Here is a 17621-nt window from a genome sequence, read left to right on the forward strand (position 1 = left end):
CTGACCTGCTGCGCTTTTCCAGCAACACATTTTCAGCTCTGATCTCCAGCATCTGCAGTCCTCACTTTCTCCTATGTGCTTTGGTAAACAAGGAGGTAGTTGGTTGAGTTAGAAACCCACATGATAACGTAGTGTGCACATACACACACCTGGATACACACTGACAGACAGGCACACACATGGATGTGCATATACTGACAGGCAAACTCATAGGAACACACACATCCAGACGTCAGAGACAGACACACACATCTTGACACAGAGAGACAGATGCACACTCATATCCAGACACACACAGAGACAGACAGACACACACACACACTGTTAGTAAGGGCCGCAGTTTTTATACAAAAATCCAAAATACTGGAAAACACCAGCCAAGTCTGTGAAGAGAGAAACAGCATTAAATATTTTACACCGAAAACTGTCCACACGAGCCCATTCTGATGGAAGTCACTGAGCTGAAACATGAGTTCAGGTTTTCTCTCTTCACAGCGCTGTCTGCCCCTAACAAGCATTTCCACCATTTCTGATTTCCAGCGTTGCAGCCCTCTTCCTGCTCCTGGCCGTTTCCAGGTAGTGTCTTCACAACAGGAGCTGGAGCTGATGAGGATTGACCGTCCCCCAGCGAGGAGCTAGAGTCAGTGTGTCAGCCTCGGGGAGTTAGGTTCCCAAATATGGTCACAGTGCTTTACAAATAAAAACTCAAATAAAAGACAGTAAACGTCAAGCATTCTCATTGTCAGTTCTCTTGTCAGGCAGTGAGTCAAGTACACACCAACTCAGTGTACCCTGGATTCAGTACGTCTCCCTCACTGGTGCTGAGGGTGAATCAGCGACTGGACTGGGGCAGTACATCACTGACTGCACAGCACTCCTGTGAAAGGCGATATATAAATGCAAGTCCTTTCCTTCTGTGCATTCAGCCCTGCAGCGGTGAAAATTGACAGGTGGTTTTCTTTTTGGCTATCTCTGCAGGGGACACACGATGGGTTTCGGTTAAAGACAGGTAAATAATAGCTGTCTCTTTTTAATCACCTCCAAGTGCTTTGAAGCAAATGCAGGAAAACTCCGCCTCAGTGGAAAGTGGAAACTGTTAACATTTTGTGTCCAGTCACCCTTTGTCAGGACTGGGGTTGGGAGGGGAAGGGACAGTGTGGATTTATGTTACTGATGAGGGGGAGGAACGAAGATGCAGTTTAAGATGCAGGAAGATGCCCAAAGCAGGGTTAAGGACAGGTCAGAGATTGGGATAGAGATCAAACGACAACGGTGCCAGGAAACAAAACAGTCACTGAGTGTTTAAAAGTTCTGTCAGCATCTTTGTGCTGCAGGATAAGAGTGCTGGCTGTTCGATGGGCACTGGAGTGGGGGGAGGGGACCTGACCTTGAGAAGAAATGGGTTGAGGAAGGTCCATGTTCCCACTGAGGAGCAGCCAGGCCTTTTCCACAGGCTGAGGTCTCCCTGCTGGGGGGGGGGGTTTCACCATTCTGCCAAATCACTGCCCAAAATGTTAAAGTGATAGGAACCCTTAGGCTTGGGGCAGTTGGAGAGCAGGAGGCCAACAGCAGCCACGTTCCTCCCCTTCTGTCATTTCTCTTTCTCGAGCCGGACGGACAGGTGGCCTACTCCGTCACTTTTTGCCTTTGGCGTCAGCAGATTTCCCAGGCTGCTCTGGGGCGTTCTGGCCTTCCTCCTTCACCTTTCGGAGCCTGACCTTGCCCTTGACGGCCGAGAAGGTGAGCGAAGCCTTCTTGAATTCCAGCGGGAACACGCCCAGCTCTCCGTCGAAGCGATTCTTCACCAGCTGGAGGTAGCGCCTGCCCGGGCCAGAGGTTAGCTTCTTATCCTGGAGGATCAGCACATTGTCTGCTTCCTGACTCGCCTGGGCCCAACCAAACAGAACCAGGTGAGTCACTGCTTTAGCCAATCCTGCACCCCACCCCCACCCCAACATCACACACCCCAGCCCCCACCCCACCTTTCAGCCCCCCACCCACACCACCAACCCCCCCACTTCTCATCCCCCCTTCCACACACCCCCAATCCACATACCCTCACCAGTCCCCCACCCCCCATTACCATTCCCCCATTACATCCCACCTCACCCTCAGCTCCCCCACCACTCACCCCCCTCACCCAGCCCACCAACACCACCATACCCTGGCCCGACCTTGCCCCTTCATCTCCCAGACAGGAAATACTCAACAGGAACAACACTTGGACGGAAACATCCCACTCCCCGCACCCCACCAAGGGAGGGGTCAATGACCGGGGACTGAGATTGAAGGGAAGGGGCAGGAAGTCTCCATTGTAGGACAGACAAGGACTCGAGGGCACAGCCTTAGAACAAAAGGGAAGACCTTTTAGATGGGGATAAGGAGAAACTTCTTTAGCCAGAGAGAGGGGAATCTGTGGAATTCATTTGCACAGAAGGCTGTGGAGGTCAGGTCATTGTGTATATTTAAGACTGAGATAGATAGGTTCTTGAGTATTAATGGAATAAAGAGTTACGATAAAAAACCGGAGAATGGGGTTGTGAAACTTACCAACCACAATTGAATTGCAGAACAGACTCGATGGGCTGAATGGCCTCATATCTGCTCCTGTGTCTTATGGTTTTATGGGCTGTGAGGACAATTTTTTTTGTTCATTCACGGAATGAGGATGCCACTGGCCGGGCCAGCATTTATTGCCCATCACTAATTGCTCTGAGGGCAGTTCAGGGTCAATCACATTGCCATGGAGGCCAGACCAGGTAAGGATGGCAGTTTCCTTCCCTCAAGAACATTAGTGACACAGATGCGTTTTTCTGACAATCGACAATGGTCATCATTAGACTCTCATTTCTAGCTATTTATTGAATTCAAATTCCACCTTCTGCCGTGGCTGGATTCGAAGCCGGGTCCCCAGAACGTTACCTGGATCTCTGCATTAACAGTCTAGTGATAAGACCAAAAGGCCATTGCCTCCCCAATTTTTATAGCTTTCATCCAGAGGCTGGTTGTATTCTGGAAGTCCCCGCCTGTGAGTGTGGGAGAGGTACAAACCCTCATCACACTGAAGAAGGATTTCGATGTACACTCACAATGCCAAGGCTTACTCCTGCACCTATTGTCTATTGTATACAAGGCAATGGGTAAACCGCTGGGAAATGGGATTAGAATAGTTTTTTGACCATCACACTCTCGATGGGCTGAAGGGCCTTCGCCTTTCCTATAGAGCTCTGTGACAGTCTGATTCCAATTGGTCCCAGGTGGATAAAGAGTCAAGGGCACCTTCAACTGCAGAGTATTAACCTAGAGTGAAATGTCTCAGGATTTAGAAAATGCCGAGGTGGTGGTGGTGGCGGGTGGGGGTGGGGGGCTACAATTCCCCACTGGTTGCTGATTTAGGAACTCAACAGCACTAAAAGGGGTAAGATCACTAACCAGATCCTAACCACACAAGTGACCCTGCCTCCCGCCCACATTCCCAGACAGTACATTCCAGAACAGGTTTCCTCCTTGTGTTGCCAAGCTCCTTTTTGCCAATTACATCGAGTCTGTGCTCTCTCTTTCTCAACCCTTCCACCAATGGGAAGAGATTCTCACCACCTACCCTACCGGATCCCTCGTGATTTTATTTGTCCCCTCAACCTCCTCCGGTCCAAGGCCAGTGCTGAATGATCCATTCTCTCCAGGTAACTGAAGATCACCATTCCAGAGATCAATGATATAAATCCAACATTAAAAAGCCAGCACTCAATGATGGCCATAGGCAGGAATGGGTTGTTAAAGATCCCCTTCCTGTTCACTAATGGCCATTGCAGGAGACCTACTGCCCTCAACTGGCGCAGCCAGCTCCCCAGCAAGTGGCAGACCTGTAACCCTGCTCTGAAACAGCAGTGCCATACAGTCATATAGATGTACAGCATGGAAACAGACTCTTCGGTCCAACTTATCCTAACCCAATCTAGTCCCATTTGCCAGCACTTGGCCCATATCCCTCCAAACCCTTCCTATTCATATACCCATCCAGATGTCTTTTAAATGTTGCAATTGTACCAGCCTCCACCAAGAGACCTAATATGCCCTCTAGTTCCAGACTCCCCCACCCCAGGGAAGGGACCTTGTCTATTTATCCAATTCATGTCCCTCATGATTTTATAAACCTCTATAGGGTCGTCCCTCAGCCTCTGACGCATCAGGGAAAACAGCTCCGGCCTATTCAGCTCAAACCCTCCAACACTGGCAACATCCTTGTAAATCTTTTCTGAACCCTTTCAAGTTTCACAACATCCTTCCGATAGGAAGGAGACCAGAACTGCACGCAATATTCCAAAAGCAGCCAAACCAATTTCAAGAATAAAAGCAGAGAGAGCACTCGTTGCTGAACTAAACCCCAGGGCCTGCATCACTCAGAGTGCAGCACTACTTCGAAGGCCATGTGTAATCAAACTATTTAAACTGAGGAGGATGTGAAGGGGTAACGGAGGGTTGGCTAGTGGTTGCAGTATTACAGAGCAATGTTTGGCAGCATCACTGTCCGGGTTCGGTCACTGGGTCAGATCGGAGCCTTGCAGCAAGTCGCAGATTGATCAGACAAAACATCAGGGCCATCGGCTTCCAATTGTATCAGTGTTCGAACATATAGAAGGGAGGGTGAGAGACATGGGGAGAGGACTCCAGAGTTTAACATCCAAACAATCACAGCGATTACCTTCAAAGGGGGACAGAGAGGAGGATAAACAACAGGAGGTCAGGTTTGGAGGGAGAGAGAGAGGCCAGTGGTCTCAGTTTTACAGACAGTGTGTCGGTGGGAAAAGGGGGAGGCAGTGGGTACAGGGGGCAGTGGGTAATGGGAGGGGGTGGGGGGAGTGAGTAAGGTGGGGGGGGAGAAGGGCAGTGAGAGTTTGGATAAGGGCAGCAGAGTTTTGGATGAGCTCACATTTACAGAAACGCAGAGCGATAAAGGGTAAGAATAACTGTAAGTGATTCACATCCCTGAGCCTCCTGGTGGTCCCTGCTTTGAACTTGCCTTGGCTGTCCCAAAGATTGAAGCAGTCTGCAGTTCCTTATCATCGTCCTCCTTTCTGGGATGGATGACCAGAGTCACATGACAACTATTGTCTGTAGCAAACTTCCGAAACGTCCCGACAATGTAATCCTGCGCGGAAAACCTGAGGTACAAAGACAGTGTTTTAGCTTTCATCTTTAAAATCAGAGGAGAAAGTGAGGTCTGCAGATGCTGGAGATCAGAGCTGGAAATGTGTTGCTGGAAAGGCGCAGCAGGTCAGGCAGCATCCAGAGAACAGGAGAATCGACGTTTCGGGCATAAGCCCTTCTTCAAGAAGGGCTTATGCCCGAAACGTCGATTCTTCTGTTCCCTGGATGCTGCCTGACCTGCTGCGCCTTTCCAGCAACACATTTCCAGCTCTTTAAAATCAGAGCAAAGCGAGTTAGACAGTTGACTTGCCCAGTCAGACAGGGTTCTTTCTCCTCTCTCTTGGCAGGGGGGGGGGAGGAAGAAAGAGTCCAGAACCAGAGAATGTAACTTTCACATCGGTTTGGTGGCTGGCATCAGGAAACAAGCCAAACAGAGACACACACGAGAATTCCTAGATGCATGGCATTCCAACTGGAACTCTATCAACAAACACATTGACTTGGATCCAATTTACCAACTGCTGAGAAAAAGAGCAGAAATGACATCATCATAGGAAATAATGTCACAACAGGAAGTGACATCACCATCCTTAGGAAACTCAAACATATAAATAGAAAGCAGGAAACGCCGCCAGTGCTTCATTCGGAGGCTCACTGAAGATGTTACCTAGTATGGTGACGAAACATCTGAAAATGAACCTTCCAGCTCAGCGAGCAAACCTACATCCAGAACCTCAACCTGAGCTACATATCTTCTCAAAACTCGATAAACAATACCACCTGGAGAATCATCGCCATTCTTGGAAAGGTGCAAACATCTAGCAAGCAAAGTTGGCAAAAAGTTTAGCTGGTGCATTATATTAAAAAATATTCAATTACTTGTCAACAGTGAGGTGCTCCTGTCCCATCATGAACTGCAGGTTGTCTATAATAATGTGGCTAATGTCATACATGTATACCGCATGTTGCATTGTATCAATAACCGACCTGCAGGATAAGGAGAAATGGTGTTAAATTCACCCGGTTTGTATAAACCAACACTGTTTTGAATTGCAAATGAGAACACAGACAAAAACAAAACCTTACAAACATTAAAATTTCAGGAGGCTCAACAAATTCAGACCCTTTCAGTGTCCCCAACTGGGCTGAGCTGTCTCTTCCAGCACAGTCTCTGTTCCCTTGTTCTACCATCGGTATGTGTGGACAGACTGGGCTGGCACAGGTCCCTTGGGGCTGAATGGTCACCTTCTGTGCTTTTTACAATCCTGTGACTAATAGAAGCTGGGATTGTTCTCCTTAGACCAAAGAAGGTCCAGGAGATTTGATTGAGATCTTGAGTCAGAGAGATGTACAGCACAGAAACAGACCCTTTGGTCCAACCTATCAGTGCCAACCAGATATCTGAACCTAGTCTAATCCCATTTGCCAGCACCCGGCCCATATCCCTCCAAACCCTTCCTATTCATATTCCCATCCACATGCCTTTTAAATGCTGCAATTGTACCAGCCTCCACCACTTCCTCTGGCAGCTCATTCCATATACACACCATCCCCTGTGTGAAAAAGTTGCCCCTTAAGTCCCTTTTAAATCTTTCCCCTCTCACCCTAAACCTCTGCCCTCTAGTTCTGGACTCCCTGACCCCAGGGAAACGATCTTGTCTATTTACTCTATCCATGCCCCTCATGATTTTATAAACCTCTATAAGGTCACTCCTCAGCCTCTGATGCTCCAGACTCAACATGGATTCTGTTAGGGAGGATACGTAGTACTTAAATGTGCACTTGCAATACCAAGGCACACAAGGTTATGGGTCAAGGAAAATGACTGACTAGTTAGGTGGCTGTTTTAGACAGGAGCAGACTCAATGGGCCAAGTGACTTTTTTCTGTGCTGTACAGTGGCAGTAACCAGGAGCCACAATTTAAGATCAGGGACCTTAAGGAGAGGGGACACAAAGAGAAATCTCCTCAAGGTGAAGTCAACAGACATAGAGCTGGAAGAGGCCTGAAACGTTGACCTTCCTGCTCCTCGGATGCTGTCTGACCTGTTGTGCTTTTCCAGCCCCACGTCTACTGACTCTGACTTCCAGCATCTGTCTTCTCTTCTCAAGCTGAGATCTGGAAGGTGCTGGAGAATAAAATAAATTCTGGAAGGGGAGACGTTTGCAGGACCGAGAGCTGTGGGAAAATGGAATGGAAGCAAATGGATGACTCTTTGGAAGTGTCAGCTCAGGCATCAGGACCTCTTCCATGCGTCCTAGTCAATAACCCAATCAGTTATCCCCAAACAGCAGTGACTGTGGGGGGGGGGGGAATCTTCTCAACGACAGGGTCGCAATACTCAGACGCTACCCAACAGCTGATCCGTGGATCAAAATGACCAATGTGTAAATTGGGGGGAGGAAATTTCCTCCCGCCAGGATTACTGGGGATGGTATAAACTAGGGAGCTACCATCTACAAATCTGCAGACAGAAGGTTTGAAATTACAGACACCTTAGCCCAACAGTTAAAGATATGATAATTCTGGTAAATCAGGTACACAGCCAGGATGGTCGCAGGCCAGATGATGAAAAAGGCCACAATAGAACAGTCTGACAAGAATTAGCCTGTTGGCCAATCAATGTTTCTCAAGAGTAACGGGCCACAGTGTGATTATTCAGGTAGATTTTGCAGGTTTCTAATGTGTATCTGCTTCTGACTTACACAATGACGCTTGCAGCTTTATCCTTCATTGCCCAGTGTAGAAGCGTAGTTGAATCCCTACAGTGTGGAAGCAGGCCATTCAGCCCATCGAGTCTCCCAGTGACCCTCTGAACAGCATCCCACCCCCTTAGCCTATCCCTGTAACCCTGCATTCCCCATGGCTATGTGCAAACTCAACACTGCTGCCTCACAGAGCCAGATCGATCCCACCCACAGGCGACTGTTTGTATGGAGTTTGCACATTACCCCACCCCATGTCTGCAGGGGTTTCCTCCCACAGTCCAGAGGTGTGCAGATTAGGGTGGATTGGCCATGGGCAATGCAGGGTTACAGGGACAGGGTGAGGGTGCCCTTCAGAGGGTCAGTGTGGGCTCGATGGGCTGAATGGCCATGCATCCAGACTGTGGAGATCTATATTCAATGCCCTGATGTGGTTGCTTCACCATTGCCACACACCCCTCCCCCCACATTCTGGTAATGAACGGTAGTGGGTAACTAGCGATGGATTCTGCCCTGACACACAATTGCAGGGACTTTCCTCAACACCTCACCCACCAGGAGCTTGGAAGACCGGGGGGGTGTGGGGGGGGGGGGGGGGGGGGGGGGGGGGGGGTGCGCGTGTGTGGGGCACAGACACAAGCCAAAGGGCCAGTGCAGTAAGAACCCCCATATCCACAGCTCAAACCATACACCCCATGTACCAGCCTGCAGGCTGGGGAAGTGCCAGAGACAATTCATTTCATAGCATTCCTACAGTGTGGAAACAGGCCCTTCGGCCCAACTTACAAAAAGTGACCCACTCAGAACCATTCCCCTCCCCTATTACTCTACATCTCCCCTAGCTAATGCACCTAACCTGCACATCCATGGACACAACAGATAATTTAGCTTGAGCTGAAAATGTGTTGCTGGAAAAGCGCAACAGGTCAGGCAGCATCCGGGGAACAGGAGAATCGACGTTTCGGGCATAAGCCCTTCTTCAGCAACACATTTTCAGCTCTGATCTCCAGTATCTGCAGACCTCACTTTCTCCTCAAAGATAATTTAGCTTGGCCAATTCACCCTGACCTGCACATCTCGGGATTGTGTGAGGAAACTGCAGCACCCGGAGAAAACCCACACAGACACGGGGAGAATGTGCAAACTCCACATGGTCACCCGAGGCTGGAATCGAACCTGGGTCCCTGGCGCTGTGAGGCAGCAGTGCTAACCAGTGAGCCACCGTGCCGCCCGTAATTAAAAAGTGGGTTCAGTCAAAAGGAAAACGAGGTTACCCCAGCTGTAGTGAGAGTGATTGCTCCTCAGGGTTTCAGTGCCAGTGCTATGATCCTGCAGGATCCGATCATCATTCTCACTGTGGCCTCACACAGTGCTCGGATTCTGTTCTCCGCACCACTCAGCCACCTAGGCCTCAGGATCTGGAACTCCCTCCCTGACCCTCTCCACACCTTCTCGCTCGAGTCACTCCTTCCTTCCTGTCCTCCTGCACTGCAAATCTCACAGCACAGAAGAGGCCACTTGGCCCATTGAGTCCGCGCCATGTCCACTGGTTTCCTACCCTTGGGAGGCCTTACTGCATAAGAATACCAATGGTTATTGAGCCATCCTCGCCAAATACTTTACTTGATGCTGTGTTGGCCGTGAAAGGTCATGAAGAACAGCGGCAGGCTCTCAAACTTGTCCGCCCACTCGTCGTACTTCTCCAGCTGATCATCCAGGCGCTGCATCGCAAACTGAGTCAGCATGATCTTGGCCAGCCGCACGTTGTTAATCTCAAAGCTTCCCCACAGGGTGTTCACGCCTTGGATACAGAGGTCCAGAGCATACTCACTAATGAAGGTGGTCTTTCCACTGCCTGTAGGACCTATTGTTGAGAGAGACAGAGACAGAGACAGAGAGAGAGAGAGAGAGAGAGAGAGAGAGAGAGAGCGCGCGAGCGAGCCAGCGACAGAGACAGAGACAGAGAGCGACAGAGACAGAGAGAGAGAGAGCGAGCGACAGAGACAGAGACAGCGAGAGAGACACAGAGAGAGAGACACAGAGAGAGAGAGACAGAGAGAGACAGAGAGAGAGAGACAGAGAGAGAGAGAGACAGAGAGAGAGCGACAGTGAGAGAGAGACAGTGAGAGAGAGACAGAGAGAGAGACAGAGAGAGAGAGACAGAGAGAGAGCGACAGTGAGAGAGAGACAGTGAGAGAGAGACAGTGAGAGCGACACAGAGAGAGAGAGAGAGCGACAGAGAGAGAGAGAGAGAGCGAGAGAGAGAGAGAGCGAGAGAGAGAGAGAGCGAGAGAGAGAGAGAGAGAGAGAGAGAGAGAGCTGGGTGTTTACAATAAGCCAGCCTGGTTTGCTTATCCTGGATTAGCCAGTCCCTATCAGGTACACCCGCTACACAGCATAGCCTTGATGTCAAATGTCATTGTGAACCTGAGTACAATATGCCATGAGTCATGGGGAGGCGATGGTCTAGTGGAATTATCACTGGACTGTTAATCCAGAGACCCAGGTAATGTCCCAGGGACTGGATTTGAATCCCACCCACGGCATTCAATTTTTAAAAAGCCTGGAATTAAGAATCTAACGATGACCATGAATCCATTGCCAATGGTCAGGAAAAACCCATTTGGGTCACTAATGCCCTTTAGGGAAGGAACCTGCCATCCTTACCTGGTCTGGTCTACATGTGACTCCAGACCCACAGCAATGTGGTTGACTCTGGACTGCCCTCTGGGCAATTAGGGATTGACAATAAATGCTGGCCCAGCCAGTGACATCCCCATCCTGTGGTAAGGGAAGATAAAGTCACCATAGAGGACCACAGCGCTGTTCTCTTCTCAGAGAGAGCTGCCGGGTGGTGGTTTAATCGGAGGGTCACCACGTCTCAGATAAGGAGAGGGGTTGAGAAGGAGCATCCTTCATGGTCACCTCAGCTGTTGCGGGGATCGAACGCACACTGTTGGCGTCAGTCTGTGTGTCAAAACAGCCATCCAGCCAACTGAGCTAACCGACCCTTCACATACCCCACCAGCTCATTACTAAACTGAAATGTGGATCTATCCAGTTGCCCTCCCCCATCCTTTGCGAACATGAATTGGGACCCTTGACCAAATTAACCGCAAAAACTGAAATTGCTGGAAAATCTCAGCAGGTGAGTTCTGAGGAAGGGTCACTGGACTTGAAACATTAACTCTGATTTCTCTCCACAGATGCCGCCAGACCTAGTCATACTGTCATACAGCACATAGACAGGCCCTTCAGTCCAATACATCCATGCCAACCAAGTTTCTAAAGTAATGTAGTCCTATTTGCCAGCATTTGGCCCACATCCCTTTAAACCTTTCCTGTTCATGTACCTAGAGTCATATAACACGGAAAGAGACCCTATGGATCCAACGCTGATCAGATATCAATCTGACCTACTCACATTTGTCAGCATTTGGCCCATATCCCTCTAATCGCTTTCTATTCATAATCCCATCCAGATGCCTTTTAAATGTCGCAATTGTACCAGCCTCCACCACTTCCTCTGGCAGCTCATTCCATACATGCACCACCCTCTGTGTCAAAAGGTTACCCCTCAGACCTTATTTAAATCTTTCTCCTCTCACCCTAAACCTATGTCCTCTCGTTCTGGACTCCCCCAGCCCAGGGAAAAGACCTTGCTAATTTACCCTATGCATGCCTCTATAGCATAGCCTTGATGTCAAACATCATTGTGAACTTGAGTCCAAAAAGCCATGAGTTATGGGGAGGTGTTGGTCTAGTGGTCTTATCACTGGACTGTTAATCCAGAGACCCAGATAATGTCCCAGGGACCTGCGTTCAAATCCCACCCACGGCATTTGGTGGATTCATTTTTTTTTTAAAACCTGGAATTAAGAATCAATAGACCTCCATAAGGTCACCCCTCAGCCTCCGACGCTCCAGGGAAAACAGCCCCAGCCTGTTCAGCCTCTCCTTGTAGCTCAGATCTTCCAACCCTGGCAACATCCTTGTCAATTTTTTCTGAACCCTTTCAAGTTTCACAATATCCCTTCTATAGAAGGGCAACCACATTTGTTAGCAATATTCAAAAGTGGCCTCACCAATGTCCTGTACAGCTACAACATGACGTCTCAATTCTGATACAGCTCGTTCTGGTACAGTGCATGTTGTTTCGTCAATGCGAATTCACTGACTGACAAATTGGGGACGTTGTTTCTGCAGCACAAACTTAAAACATGTGTTGGCTGTAACGTGATTACATCGCCAATACTTTTAAGCGCTGTTTCTAAAGCTCGATTTATCTACAAAGTGGGGTTACACAAGAACACAGCCATCATGTTATAGAACAGACTGTACTCAATATACTGATCAATAAAGGCAAGCCAAACACCTCCTCCACTATCCTATCCACGTACGATTACATTTTCAATGAACTATGAACGTGCATTTCAAGGTCTCTTTGTTCAGCAACTCTCCCCAGAACCTTACCATTAAGTGTATCAGTCCTGTCCTGATTTGCCTTTCCAAAATACAGCACCTCGCATTTAATTAAATTAAACTCCATCTGCCACTCCTCGGCCCATCTGACCAAGATCCTGTTGTACTCTGAGGTAACCTTCTTTGCTGTCCACTACACCAATTCTGAAGTTGTCTTTTAATTGTTGCTGACCTGCTGAGATGATTAGATTAGATTCCCTACAGTGTGGAAACAGGCCCATCAGCCCAACCAGTCCACACCAACCCTCCGAAGAGTAACCCACCCAGACCCATTTCCCTCTGACTAACACTGTGAGCAATTTAACATGGCCAATTCACCTGGCCTGCACATCTTTAGAGGAAACCGGAGCACCCGGAGGAAACCCACGCAGACACGGGGAGAATGTGCAAACTCCACACAGACAGATACCTGAGGCTGGAATTGAACCTGGGCCCCTGGTGCTGTGAGACAGCAGTGCTAACCACTGAGCCACCATACCGCCCCCCCCCCCCCAACAGGTTTTCCTGCAAACATCTGCTTTCGCCTCAGCTCTCCAGCGGCCTGTCGTTCTTTCGGTGTTTTTATTTTGTTATTTACCTGTGAACACAGTCAGCTCGCCTTTACGGTGGCCCTTGAGGAGTTTGTTCAGGTCCGGAAAGCGTTGCCACTGGATCCCGGAGACCTGCTCGGCGTTGGCCAGCTCTCCGAAGACCTCGTCCCTCAGCTGCCGGAAGGAGATGATGGATTTGTGACCGGCGGCCACAGCGTTCCTGACGATCTTGCCCAGGTTGAGGCCGGCTGCCAGAGCCTCCAGTGGGCAGGGCTGCTGCTCGCCAGGCCGCACCAGGTAACACCGCTTGATGTTCAGCTTCCGGGCGAAGATCTTGGAGGCCTCCCAGGCCCGGAGGTCACTGCCCAGCCACAGGGTGATCCTCTTGAACTGCTCGAGGTAGGGCAGGAGGGGAGGGGGCAGGCAGCTGACCCCCCGGGGCAGGGAGACACAGGGTAGGCCGGTGGAACAGCTCACTGCCAGGCAGTCGGCCTCCCTGGCGGTGAGGACCAACGCCGTGTCCTTCCTGCTCAGCATGTGCAGGCCAAAGAGGTTGTGGTAACGGCCTGCCCGGGGTAGCGTGGTCGCTGTGTACTCTAGCCTGTCACCCTCTTGCTGCACAGACAGCAGCTTCAGACCTCGGAGCCCTGAGTCCCTTCCTCCGAACCACGGGAACACCAGGCTCCCAGAGGCCTGGCAGTACCTGACGCTCAGCTTCCCCAGGGTGGCCTCGGTGACCTTCTCCATCCCGAAAGCGGCCTTGACCGACCTGGCGGTGTCCGCGGGCAGCTCCGGGAAGGCCGTCGCCCTGTCCCAGACTCTCTGGGCCTCGCCCAGCTCCTCCTGCCTCTCGGCCAGCTCCCGGTCGCTGTCGGGTGCCTCCAGCCTGACATCGGGGCCCAGGCTCTGCCGGCCTTCCCTCTGCATCACCTCCAGACAGTCCTGCAGATCCCGCCAGCTGCCCTCCAGCGAGCTCTCCGTGCACACAAAGCCCCCGGTCGTCTTGTCGATGAACAGCGAACAGGTCTCCCTGTGTCCCCCGGGGTCTGTGGTAGTGGTGGTGGTGAATGGGCTGGGGGCCTGTAGGCAGCTGTAGCCGTCGTGGAAGGGGACGCCCTTGGCACGCAGGAACTGGCGGATCTCTGTCACCGTCACCGACGAGAAAGCGGCCTCGGCCTCCTCAGGACCCCGGCTCTTGCCTTTCCCGCCTCCCCTGGAGCAGAAGGAGAGGGTCAGGGGGGCGCATTGTGGGAGAGATGGCAGCCCCCAGGCGCTGGGACATCGTCTCAGCGCGCCGTACCCCCTCCATGACAAGCTGGAGCCCTGCACTGCGCCGTACGCACGGTGAAACGTGCACAGCATGCTCCCTGTGGACAGAGAAAGGCAGGTTAAGCAAAACAAAACAGGAACAAACTGCATTCCTGTAGCGCCCTTCACAGAGTGAAAATACATTCCCCCTCTTTCCCAACAGGGGATGCAGCCGGACAGGATTCTAACACCCCAGCGTTAGCACTCTAAAGAAGACGGCTTTCGAGGAACCAAATTGCTGGAGAAACTCAGCAGTTCTGGTCCCACCGGCAGAGAGAGAAAAAACAGCTCTGATGAAGTGTCACCCCGAAAGTTCATTCCATTTCCCCCTCTCCACAGATGGTGTCAGAGGCACTGAACTGAAAATGTGTTGCTGGAAAAGCGCAGCAGGTCAGACAGCATCCAAGGAGCAGGAGAATCGATGTTTCGGGCATGAGCCCTTCTTCAGGAGCCCTGAAGAAGGGCTCATGCCCGAAACGTCGATTCTCCTGCTCCTTGGATGCTGCCTGACCTGCTGCACTTTTCCAGCAACACATTTTCAGCTCTGATCTGCAGTCCTCACTTTCTCCTCAGAGCCACTGAAGCTCACCCAGGGTTGGGAGGACGTTACAAACATAAGGAGGGATGGGGGCCAAAGGAGGAACACAACGTGAGCCAGAGGACATCAAGGTATCCTCTGCCCTCCACCTCACAGAGGTAGAACACTTGACCTGCCATCGGTACTGCTCCAACCCATTCCCCACATACAGGTGAGATATTCCCACTTCCTACAGCGATATCTGCATCATCTCCTTCACTCACGCCTTTTCTCAGAACCTATAAAAACCCGCATCACAATCTGCACTCAGTCATTCTGTCATCTAGAAGGTGCACTGTGGAAATTCACCAAACTGCCTCAGACAGCACCTTCCAAACCCATCACCACTTCCATCCAGGAGGAGAAGGGCAGCTGATACATGGGAACACCACCCCCTGCAAGTTCCCCTCTGAGCCACTCACCATCCTGACTTGGAAATATATCGCCGTTCCTTCACTTTCTCTGGGTCACAATCCTGGAATTCCCTCCCTAAGGGCATCGTGGGTCCAACCCACAGCACATGGACTGCAGGAGTTCAAGAAGGTAGCTTACCCCCCACCTTCTCAAGGGGCAAATGGGACGGGCAATAAATGCTGGGCTCATGCCCGAAACGTCGATTCTCCTGCTCCTTGGATGCTGCCTGACCTGCTCCGCTTTTCCAGCAACACATTTTCAACTCTGATCTCCAGCATCTGCAGTCCTCACTTTCTCCCTGAGTAAAAGAAATGCCAAGTCTGGTGCAGCCCAACCAGCATTTCTCACTCCCATCACCCTCTGCTCCAATAATCTCCACACTCAGGCCATGCACAAGTTCCCCTTGTGGTGCCATTCTAGCCCTTAGTAGCAGAGGCTGCTCATTCCCATCAGGAAGGTAATCATAGAATCCCTACAGCAGGCCATTCAGCCCATCGAGTCCACACCAATCCTCACCCAGACCCAGTCCCCTACTTATTCCTGTAAACTGCTTTTCCCATGGCTAACGCACCTGACCTGCACATCTTTGGACTGTGGGAAACCGGAGCACCCGGAGGAAACTCACGCAGACACGGGGAGAACGTGCAAACTCCACACAGTCGCCTGAGGGTGGAACCAAACCCAGGTCCCTGGAGCTGTGGGGCAGCTGTGCTAGCCACTGTGCCACTCAATGATATTTACTCCTGCTGTTGAATGCATGAACTCACTGATTTAGTTCAACTTTAGGCAAAAGCTGAGGTCTATCAGCCCCGAAGCCTGTACAACCTGTCAATGAGAACACAACTCAATTCTTCTCTTACTTGGAGAGATCTCGAATCACAACGCCAAAGTCTGTGTTTGTGATAAATGACAATCAATGAAGTGCCTTTTTTTTCCACATGGCCCCAGGGTCCTCCCTTTAATCCTGACCAGCACGGGAAGATCCCATTGTCTGGGATGCTCCTGACCAGCACAGGAAGATCCCATTGTCTGGGGTGCTCCTGTTGATAATCAGTTTTGCACCTGAAACACCAGATGGTGGGTTTGAACTGCAATGCAGTGTAGGGGAGTGCTATACGGTCTGAGGTACTCTCCGGTTCACATGTGGAATTAGACCTGCCAGTTCAGAGAGACCGAAAAACCCAGCGGCATGACTTTGAAGAACAAACTCACACTCAGACTAACTGCTCATTTTCACAATGCTCTTTGTTGCTGCTCGCTGGGTCCACATTAACTGCCATATTTCCTAACCGACCACATCCACTAGCCCGACAAAAGCACTTCATTCGCTGTCAAGACCTATGTGCGTGGTCATGTAAGAGGCTATACAAATGCAAATCAGTCTTTTGTCAGAAAAGTGAACATCCACCCTTCTCTGGGTCTCATTAAAAAGGCGGGGGGAATCTGAGGATATAATCTATTGGTGATGAACCTTTTGCATTTTAGACTAAGGCTCCCTGTTTTAAAACTGCAAATGGAACAGATTAGGAACCCGGGTGCAGGAATAGTGTATCTCAAATACTCTTTCCACTAAACTAACCCTAAACTGAGGCCGGATCGCGGAGGGTACAATTTTTTTTGCTGTGATATTGTAGTTTTGCTGTGTGGGATTCCATAACAAACCGCTTTTGTGATTTGCGCGGTATAAATTCAACGGGTCACCTTTCCCGTGTCTCGCTGTTGCACACAGAACTGTGCAAGGCGACCGCTTAACTCACGTAAAGTCAAGGTAACCAAATACACATTAAAAACCCGATCATGTTCCTTTGGGGGGGGGGGAATAAAATCCCCTTGGAGAGGAGAGAGGGTCCGCTTGCACACTACCTACCGAGCGGGATTTGCAGGAGCCGGCGTTATCCCTCCAAATTCGGTCGGCCGCCCTCTCCCGGGGCTTCCAGCCGGTGCATTGTAAACCGGCCAAATTGCAGGCACCGGCTCCTGCTGCTGCTGGAAGGAGTCTGTTTACGGAGAGAGAGAGAGATGGAGAGGGAGATGTAGAGGGAGCGGGTGCATTCGCTCCTGAGTGAGCGCCTCCGCTTCCCCACGTGTAGCAAACAGGGGCCGTGTAACAAAATATGTAACAAACGGTGTAACAAATAGTGGGCCCGGCGGCGCGTGCTGCAGAACCCAGGCCCGGGGATTTGGAACGTTGTCCTGGGAGTAACGTCACCGCGCGCTGCCTGACTAAGTATCGAAGGCATCCCCCTTTGCTCCCGCTGTGTGGGTGACATTCCGCCCATCTATCTGTGCAATCCCATTGCCACTATTCCCGCTTTCCCCTCCGTTATTCCTTTGCAACATTCAGCACTCCTCTCCCCCCGCACGTCCCACTTCTGTCATTTTGCATTTTCTTTCAAAAACTGCGTTGCGATGCACATTCTCTTTTCCCACGTTATTAAGTGGAGTTTGTTTTTATTTC

At 50.6% G+C, this 17621-nt stretch overlaps 1 protein-coding gene across 3 annotated transcripts; it reads right to left on the reverse strand.

Moving 5' to 3' along the window:
• Positions 1-16: 16 nt before the first annotated feature.
• Positions 17-17608, reverse strand: twnk (twinkle mtDNA helicase). Of its 3 annotated transcripts, none has more exons than XM_043713066.2 (6): positions 17031-17608; positions 12912-14231; positions 9476-9716; positions 6028-6135; positions 5021-5162; positions 17-1886 (listed from the first exon to the last, which is right to left on the reverse strand). In XM_043713066.2, the coding sequence occupies exons 2-6, from the start codon at positions 14224-14226 to the stop codon at positions 1635-1637; spliced, it is 2058 nt and encodes a 685-aa protein (XP_043569001.2). In that variant the 5' UTR covers positions 14227-14231; positions 17031-17608; the 3' UTR covers positions 17-1634. The 3 variants fall into 3 exon arrangements, 1 of the variants encoding a protein (XP_043569001.2); XR_015760865.1 differs by lacking the exon at positions 17-1886 and adding an exon at positions 5459-5666 and having other exon boundaries at positions 5026-5162; XR_015760864.1 differs by lacking the exon at positions 17-1886 and adding an exon at positions 5459-5669 and having other exon boundaries at positions 5026-5162.
• Positions 17609-17621: the final 13 nt, after the last annotated feature.

Source organism: Chiloscyllium plagiosum, unplaced genomic scaffold, assembly GCF_037043375.1.
Source record: "Chiloscyllium plagiosum isolate Xiang-an unplaced genomic scaffold, Cpla_swu_hap1 HiC_scaffold_22, whole genome shotgun sequence".
Classification (NCBI taxonomy): domain Eukaryota; kingdom Metazoa; phylum Chordata; class Chondrichthyes; order Orectolobiformes; family Hemiscylliidae; genus Chiloscyllium; species Chiloscyllium plagiosum.

Excerpts from the sequence above, each read along its gene's own strand:
- twnk (XM_043713066.2), bottom strand. The coding sequence starts at position 14,226 with ATGCTGTGCACGTTTCACCGTGCGTACGGCGCAGTGCAGGGCTCCAGC. Across the intron at positions 6,136-9,475 it reads CACGGCCAACACAGCATCAA|GTCGGTTATTGATACAATGC; the intron begins GTAAAGTATTTG and ends CTTATCCTGCAG. Across the intron at positions 5,163-6,027 it reads GAGCACCTCACTGTTGACAA|GTTTTCCGCGCAGGATTACA; the intron begins GTAATTGAATAT and ends TTTGTACCTCAG.